Source organism: Zeus faber (genome assembly GCF_960531495.2).
Source record: "Zeus faber genome assembly, chromosome: 6".
Classification (NCBI taxonomy): Eukaryota; Metazoa; Chordata; class Actinopteri; order Zeiformes; family Zeidae; genus Zeus; species Zeus faber.
The window spans coordinates 25,704,125-25,717,947 of record NC_137201.1 but is presented as its reverse complement, the minus strand read 5'-3'; the positions used below and the strand labels follow the sequence as shown (position 1 = coordinate 25,717,947).

The 13,823-nt window shown below is 46.4% G+C and overlaps 1 protein-coding gene and 1 long non-coding RNA gene across 2 annotated transcripts in view; one reads left to right on the top strand and one right to left on the bottom strand.

Moving 5' to 3' along the window:
- The window catches only part of cspg4 (chondroitin sulfate proteoglycan 4), a gene marked incomplete at its 5' end in the record, with an annotated part of 70,011 nt that extends 63,955 nt beyond the window's left edge, over positions 1 to 6,056 (bottom strand). Inside the window, one exon of the mRNA XM_080002633.1 lies at positions 5,984 to 6,056. Coding sequence (XP_079858759.1) covers positions 5,984 to 6,056 — 73 coding nt within the window. The remainder of the gene's footprint in view (positions 1 to 5,983) is intronic.
- Positions 1 to 13,420, top strand: part of LOC307231794 — a 51,201-nt gene extending 37,781 nt beyond the window's left edge. Inside the window, exons 3-5 of the long non-coding RNA XR_013844219.1 lie at positions 4,854 to 4,950; positions 6,988 to 7,063; positions 12,869 to 13,420. This is a non-coding gene — a long non-coding RNA (uncharacterized lncRNA). The remainder of the gene's footprint in view (positions 1 to 4,853; positions 4,951 to 6,987; positions 7,064 to 12,868) is intronic.
- Positions 13,421 to 13,823: the final 403 nt, after the last annotated feature.

The following is a 13,823-nucleotide window of genomic DNA, read 5'->3' as shown; positions in this document are numbered from 1 at the left end:
TTTTTCCTCCCCTGCGCTCGCGACAAAACGTTTACGGAGGCCTCATCTTCATACGCCCACCAGCGCCGCGCCGCGCCGCGCACGGGGGCTTTGGCGGAGGAGAATTCGACACATTTCCAAAGGTACATGACGGATCCATGTAGAACGCTGAGCGCGGCTGAGAAAACACCGGTGGAAACGCTGGAAATGGAAACGCTAATCCTCCAAATACAAATCAGAAATACCGTCTTTTGAACCAAATGAGAAACACGCTAGAGGACGGAATTGGCTCTTATCAGAAATAAACACGCCTGGTGATGGGGCGGATTATTATGGTATGGTTCACGGGGAAACACCAGCTTTGACTGTGAGCGATTTTCAACAAACTCTCGCCGTTGTGCCGAGGTGCAGGTGAACCCGGGCGGCATATTGGTTTTCATGTACAGGAACCTTAAAAATGGATGAATTAGAAGAAGCTTTATTTGTCGCACGCACACACACACACACACACACACACACACACACACACACACACGCTTTGGATGGTGGCCGGTGAAATGTGGCCCCTGCATTTAACCCATCCTGGCATCCCTTCCTCCAGGGGGGCAGCCAGGAGCAGTGGGCAGCATTCGTGGACGCGCCCGGGGACCTGGCGACGAGTGTCCATCGCTGGTCGGACGAAGATGTGTGCATGCTTTTGGTGGGGGTCCTTACTGACGTTAGGTGGAGGAAACCCCATGTGAGCACGGGGAGAACATGCAAACTCCACACAGAAAGGACCCTCATCGGGAGCCAACCCGCCGGAGCACGGTGCCAACAGCACCCCACGTGGGAATCGAACCCAGGACCGTCTTGCTGTGAGGCAGCAGTCCAATGCGTGGCCAGACGCCGTCCCACAAATTACAATAGAATACAATAGAACTACGACAGTTTGCTGCGTTATTCGATAATATTCGTGTTCCTCTTATATTTGGCTGAAAGGGAATTGAGGAGATGGAGGTGCTGGGGCCTTAGTCTATGTGTTCCAACAACTATTTATTTTCAACATCCAGGATTACCCTAATATGCGTCATTTTTACCGTCATATTATTTAGTTTCTCAAAGATGTTTGGCTCTTTTATGCTTTGGAAATGGAAACGCTAGTCGAAGTACAAATAAAAAATACCGTCTTTTAAACCAAACAAGAAACATGCCGGAGGATGGAATTATTATTATTTTTTTCATCGTGAAATCAAACCCTTGTGCATTGTGAGTTTTGGCTGGCACGCTCACAGAAGAGGTCTTGTTGGATGTTTTACGGCCTCCGCGGGTCACAAGATGGAGAGGCTTTTTGACACCGAATTCAAAAAACCCCAGGTTTTCTTGTTTGGCTTTACACCGATTGATGCGTTTCCCTTCTCCAGCCGCGCGGTGCGTTGTTTGGAGTACGAGGTGTGTGCGGGGTCGCGTGGCGCGTTTCTTCTCCGGCCCGGCCCCGTCACCGGACCGCCGCGGACCGACACTAATCTCATCAATTTCCCGGCACAAATATTGAGAGGTATTAGTCTTGTGAGTAGACACTGGTAGTCGCACTGGCTTCCACTGCCAAGCTCTCCAGGAACACACGGACGCCTTTGTATACAGACACTCCACGTAGCCCAGGCAAAAATCCATATTTATTTTCCTTGTTTCCATGGTGACCTACTGTTATACACCAGGGGAGACAGTGCGCCGTCTCTGAATGCAAATCCCCCTCTTTAAGCTTCGAAATTCAAAGTGCAAACACGCTCAGGAGAGACTGGTCTTGTAATGCCCTCCCAACATGCATACTCCAAATAATTAAACATTTTTTTCCCCAGGCATTGTTGTCTCATAAAAATAAATAAGGTGAGTTTCATCTGATTTTCCTACGTAACTTTTTTGGTAGAACATGGACAGCAGTTTGGTGGTTTTACTGTCATTGCTGCGTCTTAGAGTGGTGGTTAAATTGATCACAGAGCCTTGTGAGGGACCGGTTTGCTCAGCTTCACTGGATCATTTGCTCCTGCACAAGTGCAATCAATTCAATGAGAGACATGATGATGAGCCGTGCTCAATGGGCGGACAGATTGATGGAGATTAATTGATCTAATTCCTTTTGGAATACTACCCCGAACTGTATCTATCCGCGGTAATTGATTCACCTCAAGTGAGAAAACCAGGCAGTGATGTATCGATCTACTACATTAAGATCCCCTGGTCCACGGGGTACAGCCGCCCGGGAAAGGGCAAGGAACTTAAAGGCAGTGGAGTCACCAAAAGACTGGCGAGACAAACAACGTTTATTTCAACACAGGAAGGGAGTGGGAGCGGGGCCGTTCCGGAGCGCGTGCAATGCAGAATGCACGTCTGACCGCGCGCCACCAACGCTTGTCCCGCCTTCTTGTGTTGATGAACTTCACTGACAACCGATCAGGTCTGGGGTGGCCACAGGGGCGGCCAATGGCATTTTGGGCCAGTCCCTGGAACCGCCACTGCGTAAAAGGCCCCACGTCATTACAAATTCAATGGATGTCCCGCCAATTTTTCCACCGATTTGATAGGAGGAGAACCCTTCCCATCTCCTGCCTCTCGGTGACGTCTGCGGGCGGGGTTGTGCAAAAAGGGGGTCAATGATTGGCTGGAGTCCAACGGCGAGACCAAATATGGTTTTGTATGATTTTAAGAGAAAACTCAACATAAACAGATTTACAAATTCTTTCTGGACCCTGAGGGACCCTTAAGACAACACGCCGCGTATATGTTGGACCAAGTGGTCGAAGCTGGTGAAGGGTTTGGTTTCAAAATGAAGATCCCGAGCAGTGGCCGATGTTCCGCCACGTTGCCAGAGGTGCATTCGATTGAGAAAAGCTATTTTTTTTTACATTTACATAGACGGTCATGCAGGCGCTCTTTCTGTAACCTGTTAGGGTGTGGACCTTTGCATGAACCTCATTTAGTTTTCATGGCAAAGTAAAGGCGTGGCGGGGGGGGGAGCATGCATTTCATTATAGGTAATAACAGGTATCATTGAAAGAGGTTGATGACTCCTGTAAGTACTCTGCGGGTTAACTGCACAGTCATAAAAAAAAACAACAAAGAAACACAAGCTGAGTCATATCTAGTTAGCGCTCTCATATTTTCTCCATAATTTCCGCTCGCAGAGTCACTGAGAAAATGGACTGTATGCGCAACGTGTCACATGAGTTAGTGTTCATTCTTGCATTGTATTATTTGTCATTGCCAAGGGGAAAAAAATAACAAAAAACAGAGAATTAAATTGGCCCTTGAGAAAATTTGCACTTTTTGGTGCTAAACCACTGAACAGCAAACTGAACACTGAAGCGGATGCAAAACCACATTAGGGGCACTTTGCAGTGCTCATCATTTGTTTAGCATCAGATAGAAATCCCCAAACTTGTTGCTGCTTATTGGGCGACTCCCCAGCACAGACTAGAAGAATGTTGTTTTTGAGTCGAGTGTAATTAAGACAATCGCAAAAGTGCACATGGCGAGTCAAGAAAGACCACAATTACCCAAAGGACTAAATCAACGTTTAAAAGAAAAAAAAAAAAGTACGCGGTTTCAAAGACGTCCAGACAAACACCTGGACGTGGGAGGAGAAAAAAGTAAACACCAGAGGCAAAGAAGTGAAACGTATCCAGGTAGTTTGCGGACGGTCTCGCTGACTGCGGCAGCGGCCCCCGCGGCGCGGTGGGAGGAACACGTCTAATCAGCCCCTCCGCGCATCTGGACGACATTAGAGCTCGGAGGATTTAGTGGATAAGTGGGGCCCACACTGGGCCAGCACGCGGGATGAGAGTCGACCGTGTGAAAATAAAAAGGTCCCGCCACGATGTTCATTAACAGAACCAAGTGCGCGCGCCTAAATGACTGGTCGCTCCCCGGCGTTTTTATTTGGGAGTACGGGGGTCAGGCGCTGAGCGCTGTGCGGCCGCCGCCCGAGGCCGTACCTGCTGCCGTGACAGAGCAAACCGATTCCGCTGATTCATCGATGAACGAAACAATCAATCGGGCTCATCTATCAGCGATGAGGCTGGAGGACCAGATTAATCTTCTCACGCTCCCGGCGAACGGATCACAGGCCGGGTCAGAACTCAATCCCGCTCTCCGGCTGAGCTCTGATTTTTCGCGTTGCCGAAACAGAGAGACACTCGTTCGTTTGGATCGAGAGCCGTTCCTTCTCTCGGGCTGTGCCAAGGGAGCCACTCGTCGCGGTTTGTCCGCGACTTAATTGGAGTGGAATTGCCAAGGAGAACTTGGAAGTTCTGACAGCCGGTGGAGCACAATTGGCTAAACATCTGCTCCCAGTCCAAGCTGCCGGCTGCCAAATTGCGCAGCGTACAGTGTTGTGTCGAGGGTGATTCGCTAAAGCTGCTCAATGACATCGTTTCATTCTCTCTCTCTCTCTCTCTCTCTCTCTCTCTCTCTCTCTCTCTCTCTCTCTCTCTCTCTTCCTCTCCGTACCGGATTCAGGTCAAAAGCCCGACTTGCCTCACCCAAACACTGAGTTTAACTCAAGAGCACAAATCTGCCTTTTCATACAGTGCGAGTGTGTGTGGAGTGCTACCCCTGCATCGCAATGAGCGAAGGTAGCTCTGCGTCTCATCCCAGCCCTGCACTGTCGGACCGTTGTAAGATCTCTCTCTCTCTCCCTCTCTCTCTCTCTCTCTCTCTCTCGCCCGCTCCCCACCTCTCTCTCACACAAACTCTTACTCTTTCCATCACTCCCCCGTGCATTCTCAACTCGCGCTCTCACTTTTCACTCCTTTCATGTTCCCTTCGCCGGGTGGATGGGGGGCGGCTCAGCCCCCCGTCCCTCGCACATGGGTTTTTTTTTTTTTTCCTGCTGAAAGGGCTTTTCAGCGGAGCCGGTGGAGGGAACACGGCTCACCTCGCCACCTCGCTGCCTCCTGCCCTCTGCCAGCAGTGCTCAATGCAAACATTCCCCAGGTAAACACGCTCAAATGCTGTACACACTCAAGCAGACACACACACGCACACACACACACACACACACACACACACGCACACACACACACACACACACACACACACACACACACGCACGCACACACACACACAGAAAGAAAATATTCTCCATATTGCGACAGACACCAACAGCTGTTGTCTCAGAGAGCGTGGACTGGGTCAGAGCCCCTGGCACATCGACTCCACTGATGGAGTCGGTCCCCTGCCAGCGATGGATTTCTTTTATCGCCCGGCAATGAATGACATGGGCGCCGCCATGGGGAAACTGAAAGCACCGAGAAATGCATGACACTTCTCAAACAGGAAAAAAAAGAAAAGATCTCTGCCGCCTCTAGACCTGGACTTCCTCAGGCTGTTCAAGCACTGCACTGTATTCCTGTTTCTATGGAGTTGTTGTGTTTGGATTTCAAGGCACAACTCACCGACCCTCTGTCATGCGTTGATTTTAGATTTTTTTTTGCCTCAGGGCAGTGATTCTCAACCTTTTTTCCACATCAAGGATGCTCAATTCGATACACAGTAGGCCGCGGACCATGATTTGATAACACCTTTTTAGCCGGGAGCCCAATCTGAGCAGATCTTTATTTTTAGACACGATTTAGCCCAAACTTCCCCACATGTCCGTGCTAAAGTCAGAGCGCAACTAGGATCGCAACAGTGAACAGTGCTAAAATATTGTAAATAACACAACGTTGCAGTTGAACTATTAATAATTTTGATGGGGACGGCCCCTGGAACCTCTTGAAGGACCCCTTGGGGCGGGGGGGGGGGGGGGGGGGGGGGATCCTCCCAAACCCCCAGTTGCCACTGCCATGGGGAGGGGTGGGGGTGGGTGGGGTGCACCTCAGAAAAGAAAAGTGATCTGATCCACAACCCTCCAACCCTCCTTCAGTTGCACGTCTTGGGCAGCAAAGTTCTGGTCCTGGTCCTGGAGGGGAGGGGAGGGGAGGGGGTGCACTAAGTTGGACAGAACTGAATGTGGAGCTCCACTTACCTCCACGGCCGGGGTCAGGGAGGCAGAGCAGCGTGAGGAAGGCACCGGCCACGACTAGACGCAGGGGTCTCATGTTCTGCTGCGGCAGCGTTAAGTCCTCAGTCCTCAGCTTGAGTCAGAGACGCTCCATTCAGTAGGAACTGGAGGAGCCGTCCACTGTGGAGACCAAGGTCCTTCCCTCAGGATCCTCCCCCCGCAAGAGGGGCCGGGCCTGGGAGGAACCAGGGAGGAACAGGGCGGGGGAGACGCCCCACCCCCCTCCCCTCCCTACCTCACCCACCCTCCCCCTCCACACACAGCCGGAAAGTTCTGCGCCACTTCTCCCTGCAGCCCCTGCGCTTACGCCCTCACACACTCACACACTCACACGTGCACGCTTCTCATAATCACATGCTATACAACACAAATACCCACACACACACGCGCACACACACACACACACACACACCCGCACAAAACCGTGCACATTTGTGCACAAACACACATGTGCACATTTGCAGATACAAACAAGCACAAACCCACACACACCTGAACAAACTTGCAAATTAAGACTCAAGTACATACACTATACACACACACACACACACACACAAAAACAAGCCCACACACAAAATTAGATCTCAATCATATCTAACACGTCTACATGCATGCACACATACACACACACACACACACACACACACACACAGGTACAAACTCACACAAACAAATGCACACACAAGCTCATACACTTACAGGCCGACATACACAGATGTGCACAAATTATCCCAACCACACACACACAGACACACACAAGCCCATACATATCAAAACTCACACTTACAAATTCTCACACACACACACACACACACACACACACACACACACACACACACACACACACACACACACACACACACACACACACACACACACAGTTGTTGCTGTGTTTTGCATTGTTTGACCCGTGCTGACCCTCCCTAAACCATCTCTGCTCTCTCCCTCCCTCGCTCTGTCTGCTGCAGGAAGTGAAGCGCTGCGTTTGGGTCCATCAGTAAATCAGAGCAACCTCGGGAGACGCGCGCTCCGCCTCCTGCCATGGTGAAACACTTTTACTTTTAATTAAAGACCAATCAGCTCCCTCTCTGTGTTTTACCTCCTGCCTCCCTCCCTCTCCCGCTCCATCCCTCCACTTGATCAATGTCTCATTCTCTTTGCCTTTTGTTTAACCAAACATGCTCCTGGAGCTAATTGAGCCGCGGTGGTTCGCATCTAGTGTCGGGCATTCACATATTCTCTCCCTCGCTCTCTTATCCCCACATCCCTCCATCCAATTATTGATGGGACGTAGGCAATTGGAAAGTTTTACTTCACAATTGGAGAGAGAGAGAGAGAGAGAGAAAGAGAAAGAGAGAGATTTCACATAATATGCACCGGCACTGGAATATCTTTTATACAGAAAATCACGCTGACGATGCTGTAAACAGCCCCTCTCTGGCTCCACAGCGCCCCCGCTGGACAACCTCCTCCATGCACCAGAGCATATCACGTTCCACTCTATAGAAAGCGGCGAGGACAATGAGTGTGTCCACTCTCCTTGGTTTGAAAGAAAGGTTGTTGGACGGCACATGGAAATTGCAAGATGACACAGTTTATTGCAGACAACCTCGCTGACACCCAGTGCCCCCGCTTATTATTCAAGCGCGACGCAAGCTGTGATTTAAATTCTCCTTGTGAATGGCAGCCAGCAGATTGTGCTGGTGGAACACAGGCTCCCCTGGGGACGGCTGATTATCCTCAGAGGGACGTCACCCACGGATGTGAGTGGGTATCTGCTCCTAACGCTTTGATGTCAGTGCTTGGCACCGAGGCCCCTATGGCACCGGGGTCCTTATGGCTCCAGCACTCGGCGTGATGGAGGGCAAAGAGCCGAACGCCTGTATCGTCAAAAAATCCAATGGGTCGTGTGTTTTTCCTCATGAAGCGTAATGTATTTTTTGGAAGTTATTTGAATATGTATTATATTTAATAAAATATTTTCAATTTTTTATATAGAATAAAATAGAATAAAAACAATATGTATATATACATATATACAGTATATATATTTGGAAAATGTGTTACAAATGGCGTCAATATATATAATATATATAGTATACATACAGTACATATACTAGGAGAATTTGTTAATACCATCAAAAACGTCAGCATTGATGAAGTGATTAACACGTTGACTTTGACAGCCCTAAAATATATATGTACAGTAAATGATATATGTATAAATATAAAACAAACAAATATACATAAATCACTCGCTCATACGAGGGGAAAAGAACAACAATGCCTCAAAGTCCAAGTTAAAAACATTAACTATTGTGCGGACAATAAGTCTTTTTCTTTCTCTCTATGTGACTTCACTCTGGAATCCTCGAAACATGAATATAGTTTCTTGAGAACAGATTTCCCGCCGTGCCGCTGTGTCTGAGTCAAAGTGTCCGTTTAACCCGTGGAACTTGTCCCTCTGGGTGATGATGTAACTCCCACAGAGCTCCCACGGAGCACAGAGTGGAAAGCTCCGACTCCACCGCAAAGAGATCGCATATCACCGTCCTGAAACACTCCTGCTGCTGCTGCTGCTGCTGTCGTCTGGCCAGACCGCCCCCAAAAAAAACCCTTTGAGAATACCCTAACAAACGCTCTCCAACCCTCCCGAAAAAACTCCCAAAAAACGCTCCAGACCGGATTCAACCGATGCCAGGACAACAGCGTTGTTCCAAACATTTTCCCACCGAGTGGGAAAAAACCCAGGACTAAATTGATGGAAGGATGGATGGATGGATGGATGGATGGATGGCGTGTAGACAGACGGGTCGATAGACAGACAGACAGATAGACAGAAAGATAGATAGATAAATAAACCATTGGCAATGTACCAATAAACCAGAAAAATATATCTAGAAATAAATAAATGAACATTAAAATTTTGATATAACATAACATACAACATAAACATCTGGTAATGTACAATAAACCTAACGATAAACAATAAATAAATAAATATAAACTTAAATAAAACAATCATAAAAAAATATATTAAAAAATAGAACAATTTGGCGACATACAATACGTCTAAATACACACGCACAAGACTAGAAAAGATACATATTTCCATGGACAACATGACATACATAGAAGGAGCAAAATGATGCGAGTGTGTCAATAATCTGCAGTCGTTTTGTTCCCCGATAAACACAGACAGACAAACAGACAGACAGATGAGTAGATAGATAGAAAGGAAAAATAGAAAAACATGTCAACCTAAAAATGAGCCATAAACAATACAAATGAAAAAAATCCTCCTGCGAAATATTGTAATATTTGTGACATTGTGACATATGAGGTTGTGTGCAAAGAAAAAAGACGGATGAAAGAAAACACAATTCCCTCGTTCCACCGTTTGCAGAGAAGTAAACGCTTTCTTTGCAATTTGGGTTTGGAGCCAACGCAATTGTCTTTAATTAGTTTGGATTGTATAATTTTCATCAACTTACCCGTGGCTTATTATTACAGTTCAATCTTCTTGTTCTTTCTTGCTTTTGTCGTTCAAGGTGAAATGGTCTTTTTTTTTTTCGACATGATCTTTGAACCTTTCTTCTTTTCTCTCCATAACATCATTGACAGAAGGGAGAATAAAGTCAAAAACCATCTGTGGAACACCATGCTGGACTTCATAATGTGGTTTTTTTTTTAAATTCGGAATGTCATTATTTGGGTTCTGGGGGTCCGGGTCAGGTTTGGGGACCCCATGGGGTCCAGGTCGCACCGCAAGACCTTGAGGATCCCTGAGAGAGAAAGCAGAGCTCACTGTGACCCCCAAATCCAAAAATCTGGGGCAAATAAGGTTCTTTTCAAAATTGACGACTGTTATGAATCACTAGTTTTTGACTTAGATTAGTAATCCATCATCCACATCCACCTTATCCGTGACTTTGATACATAAGTCCTAACCATCTACTGATGTAATATATAATATTCAAACTAAATGCTCAAAATTTAAAGCGGCTATCTACCTATGCAACCCAATAAATGCACATCAGAACACTAGGGTCAGATGTTTGCTCCTGGAGATATGAATAATGGAGGCAGCACAAGGAGCTTGTTTTCACAGAGTGATCACGGAGCTGGAGCCTAATGATCAGAGGGGCGTGTACAGTATTATTAATATCAAATGATCGGACGCCTCATGCACCCAACATTAAGCTGGAACGCTGCTGGGGACATAATGCAGAGGCTAATGGTTCATTAGAGTAATACGCTGTAATGGAGCTCAGGTTAGAACTCACAATCTATGCATAATTCTAAGCATTACAAAAAAAAAAAAAAAAACACAATTTTGGGCAATTAACCGTTCAAAATGTAAGCTTTTATATTTTTTTCCTTGTAAACACATTACTTCAATATGTCATGATTACAATTATGGTGCATGTGTGATGAAGTGCCTGCAGTGATAAGACATGACTATATACTCGTAATAATCAATTTCTAACTAATATGGTGCATAAATCCAAGCATTGCGAAAAGGTCAATTTTGGGCATGAGTGCATTCACCCTTCAAATTCTTAATTATTAAAATGGTTTCCCTGTCAACACATTACTTCACATTATATACGTATGTAATGGATTACAATTCTGATGCATGTGTAATAAAATCCTAGTTTCCATGTTTTAGCTCCAGCCGTGCAACTCACTTTTTCAGTGCCTGTGCACATACGTTCGGGTCTTTGATGGGCCTAGTAACACACACACACACACTGCGAAATAAGACAACTCAGTCAGTTTTTTGTGAGCTGTCTGTTTCAGAAAACATGTCCTGAAACAAGCCGTTCAGATTTGCTGCCCTGTCACACGTCACCAGGGGTATTATTCTATATATCATTCTAATAGAGCTGCACCCCATCTCAGTAACTCCACCCCTGGCTCGGGTGCGACTGGACCCGCTAGCATCGAAGCTAAGAGCTAATCATGGGAAGTGCTCTGTTGGCTGTAGAGACCAGCACAAATCTTTTAAAGGAAAGCAGAATTAATACCATCTGTCCGTGACAAAACTCCAGACGATGGAAATGTAAGTAGTGGTTGTGTGTTTGTGTTTGTGTCCATGGTAGGTTGACTGTATTGTGGGCTGCAGTGCGCGATCCGCTCCACATTTCTACAAAAAAACCTTCGATTTATTTATTTTATTTTACAATGTTTCCGTCATTCCGTTGAATGAAACAAAAAATCTCCAAGCCCCGCTGATGCCCCAAGCTCCATGCTGGTCTGGACGATGAACCAACGGGTGAAAGTCGAACAAACTTTTAAATTCGCGAATATTCAGCAGCTGGTCTGGACTGATAAAGTGAAAGTTTGCAGAGGGAATCCAGAAGTAAAGCTCAAACCCCATTGGCTCACAACCCGGAACCCCCATTGGCTCGCTGCCTAGGGGCCTCAGGAGGGTGGCTCCACCCACTGAAACAGCCTGTTTTCAGACAGCGTTAATTGGATGCACGTTAGTATGGCTCAAATGCCTATTTGGAGGGGTATTTTTTTTTCCCTGTCAAAAACATGTTTTGGGGACCTCTGAGACCTAAATTAACTTGGTGAAAGGGAGCATTATAAGTTCTCTTTAAAATCCCCTCACACGCGGTCCTGTCAGAGATGTCTCAATCTGGCATCAAAACCACTGTTTTGGAGATTAAATTTTTGTTCACAATATTTATATCACAACAATTTGGTGTTGATGTCACAACTTACGGTTATAATAATAATAATAATAATAATAGTATTTTCTATTTTCAACATAATGATATTGGAATCCTTACATGCAAGCAGCTTTAAAATTTTGGGTGAAGGATATTCATGTGGAATGCAGGTGAAGTGGAGTCTCCTCATTTAATCCCACTGGTGGCTGTGGGCGGGAAATATTATGGATTAATGTGCAGCTATTTATAGCCGCAAACAATTCCCTTGCCTACTCAGACCTTGGATAATGTACTATAGTTTTATTTGGAGCGGGTACAAATACCTTTCCTGCTCTGATTGATGTTGCACGGCAGCAAGGAGTCGTTTCAACTACACTGAGCATCAAAGAATCACTTCAGGCAGAATAAATCTAATCATAACAATTACCTCAATTATTTTCATTAATTATTAGAATTGATAATCTTCCTGCGGCCGTATGGACCAACACTGAGAGTTTTAAACTTTTGATTGAGAGCCCCGATAGTCAGTCCTTTGTTGTTCCTTTGTTGGACCAATTCAATTCCCGTCCAAACATGCAACATTTTTTTTTGTAGATAATGAATAAGCATGTAGTGTAGCAGCAAATTACATTTTCCAGACGATTATTTTCTTCTCAGATATTTAGAACAAGATGCTAGTTTTCAAAAGCTGCGTTCTTTCAGACGGCTCATTTATTTATTTATTTATTATTTATGTTTTATTTTGTTTCACATTCCACAGGTGGTATGAAACCAAATTTACTTTTTTTTACTTAAACAAATGCATGGCAAATCAGCATGGTTGAATCAACATCCCGGAGTGGAATTTTACTTTCTCAAACCGGATTTTGCACCTCTGCCAATATCTGTAATCTGTATCATGATCATGATTATGATTATGATGTTAATTATTTATTGTTTACTGTGGTGTGGGGATGGAGTGGGTTGAGCAGCCACACCTGACCTGGATCTAGATAATTGGGGGCCCGGGGTCAGAGTGGCTGCATATTTGTTGCTCGTTGGTTGGTCTAATGAGCAACAGGTAAAACCCCCATCCCCCCGCACACTCAGGAGAGGAGCCCTTGTCATGACACATGTCTATCTCCATCTCCAATAAACTGGTGTGTCTGGCACGTGATCTTCCACACAGGGACTCTCCGGCATGGGGAAGGGACACAGGGGCCCTGGAGCCACCAGCAGGTCAACGGGCAGCCCCAGCACCAACCCCCTCCTAAATGGCAGCAGCAGCACTTAGGGGGTTCAGCGGACCAGGGGAGAAGCAGCCACAGCAACCACCCCGGGTAACTGCTGGCGGCTAGCTACTCTGCTGGGATCCGCCCAGCAGCCAGGCCATCCCTCCAAGCAGCCCCCACAACAGCCAAGTCCGACCACGCCTTCAACAGCCAGCACAGCAGTCCAAGGACCCACACTCTGGAAGGGAGGAGGGCTTCGGCCAGGCATTCTCCTTGGCCTCGGTTTGGTGTCGGGGGTATGTGGTGTGGGGATAGTGTGGTTTGAGCAGCCATATCTGACCTGGGTCTAGATAACGGGGGATTCAGGATCAGAGTGGCTGCATACCTGTTGCACATGGGTTGGTCTAACAAGTACCATGGAAAACCCCAATCCCCACTCACACTCGGGAGGGGAGCCCTTGCCATGCCTCGTGTCCATCTGCTCCTGGGCCTTTTCCAACTAGCCCACTCTCTACAATAAACTGGTGCTACAACCCTGTCGCCTGTGTCTCTGTGCCGGAAACCTGAAAACGCCACTTGGGTGGCGCGTTGTCTGCGAAACTTTTTAATTTATTTTAATTATAAAGGATTTCAAATCCATAATGATCTCAAAACGAATTAACTTGATTTACTTCAACAAACCAATGCAATGGTACGGAAGAGTATTAGGGCCAGGCAAATAAAAAAATACCCCTGTGTATTGAGAATAAAATCGGAATTTCGACTTAAAAGTCTAAATTATGTTTTGAGACTTAAGTCGGAATTCCAAGATTAAAAGTCGAAATACACTGTGAGGATACAGCCATAACGGGTTTTTCCGTCATGGTGTCTCTTGCCCACGGGGGGCGGGTTCTGTCTGACCAGAGTGTGAGC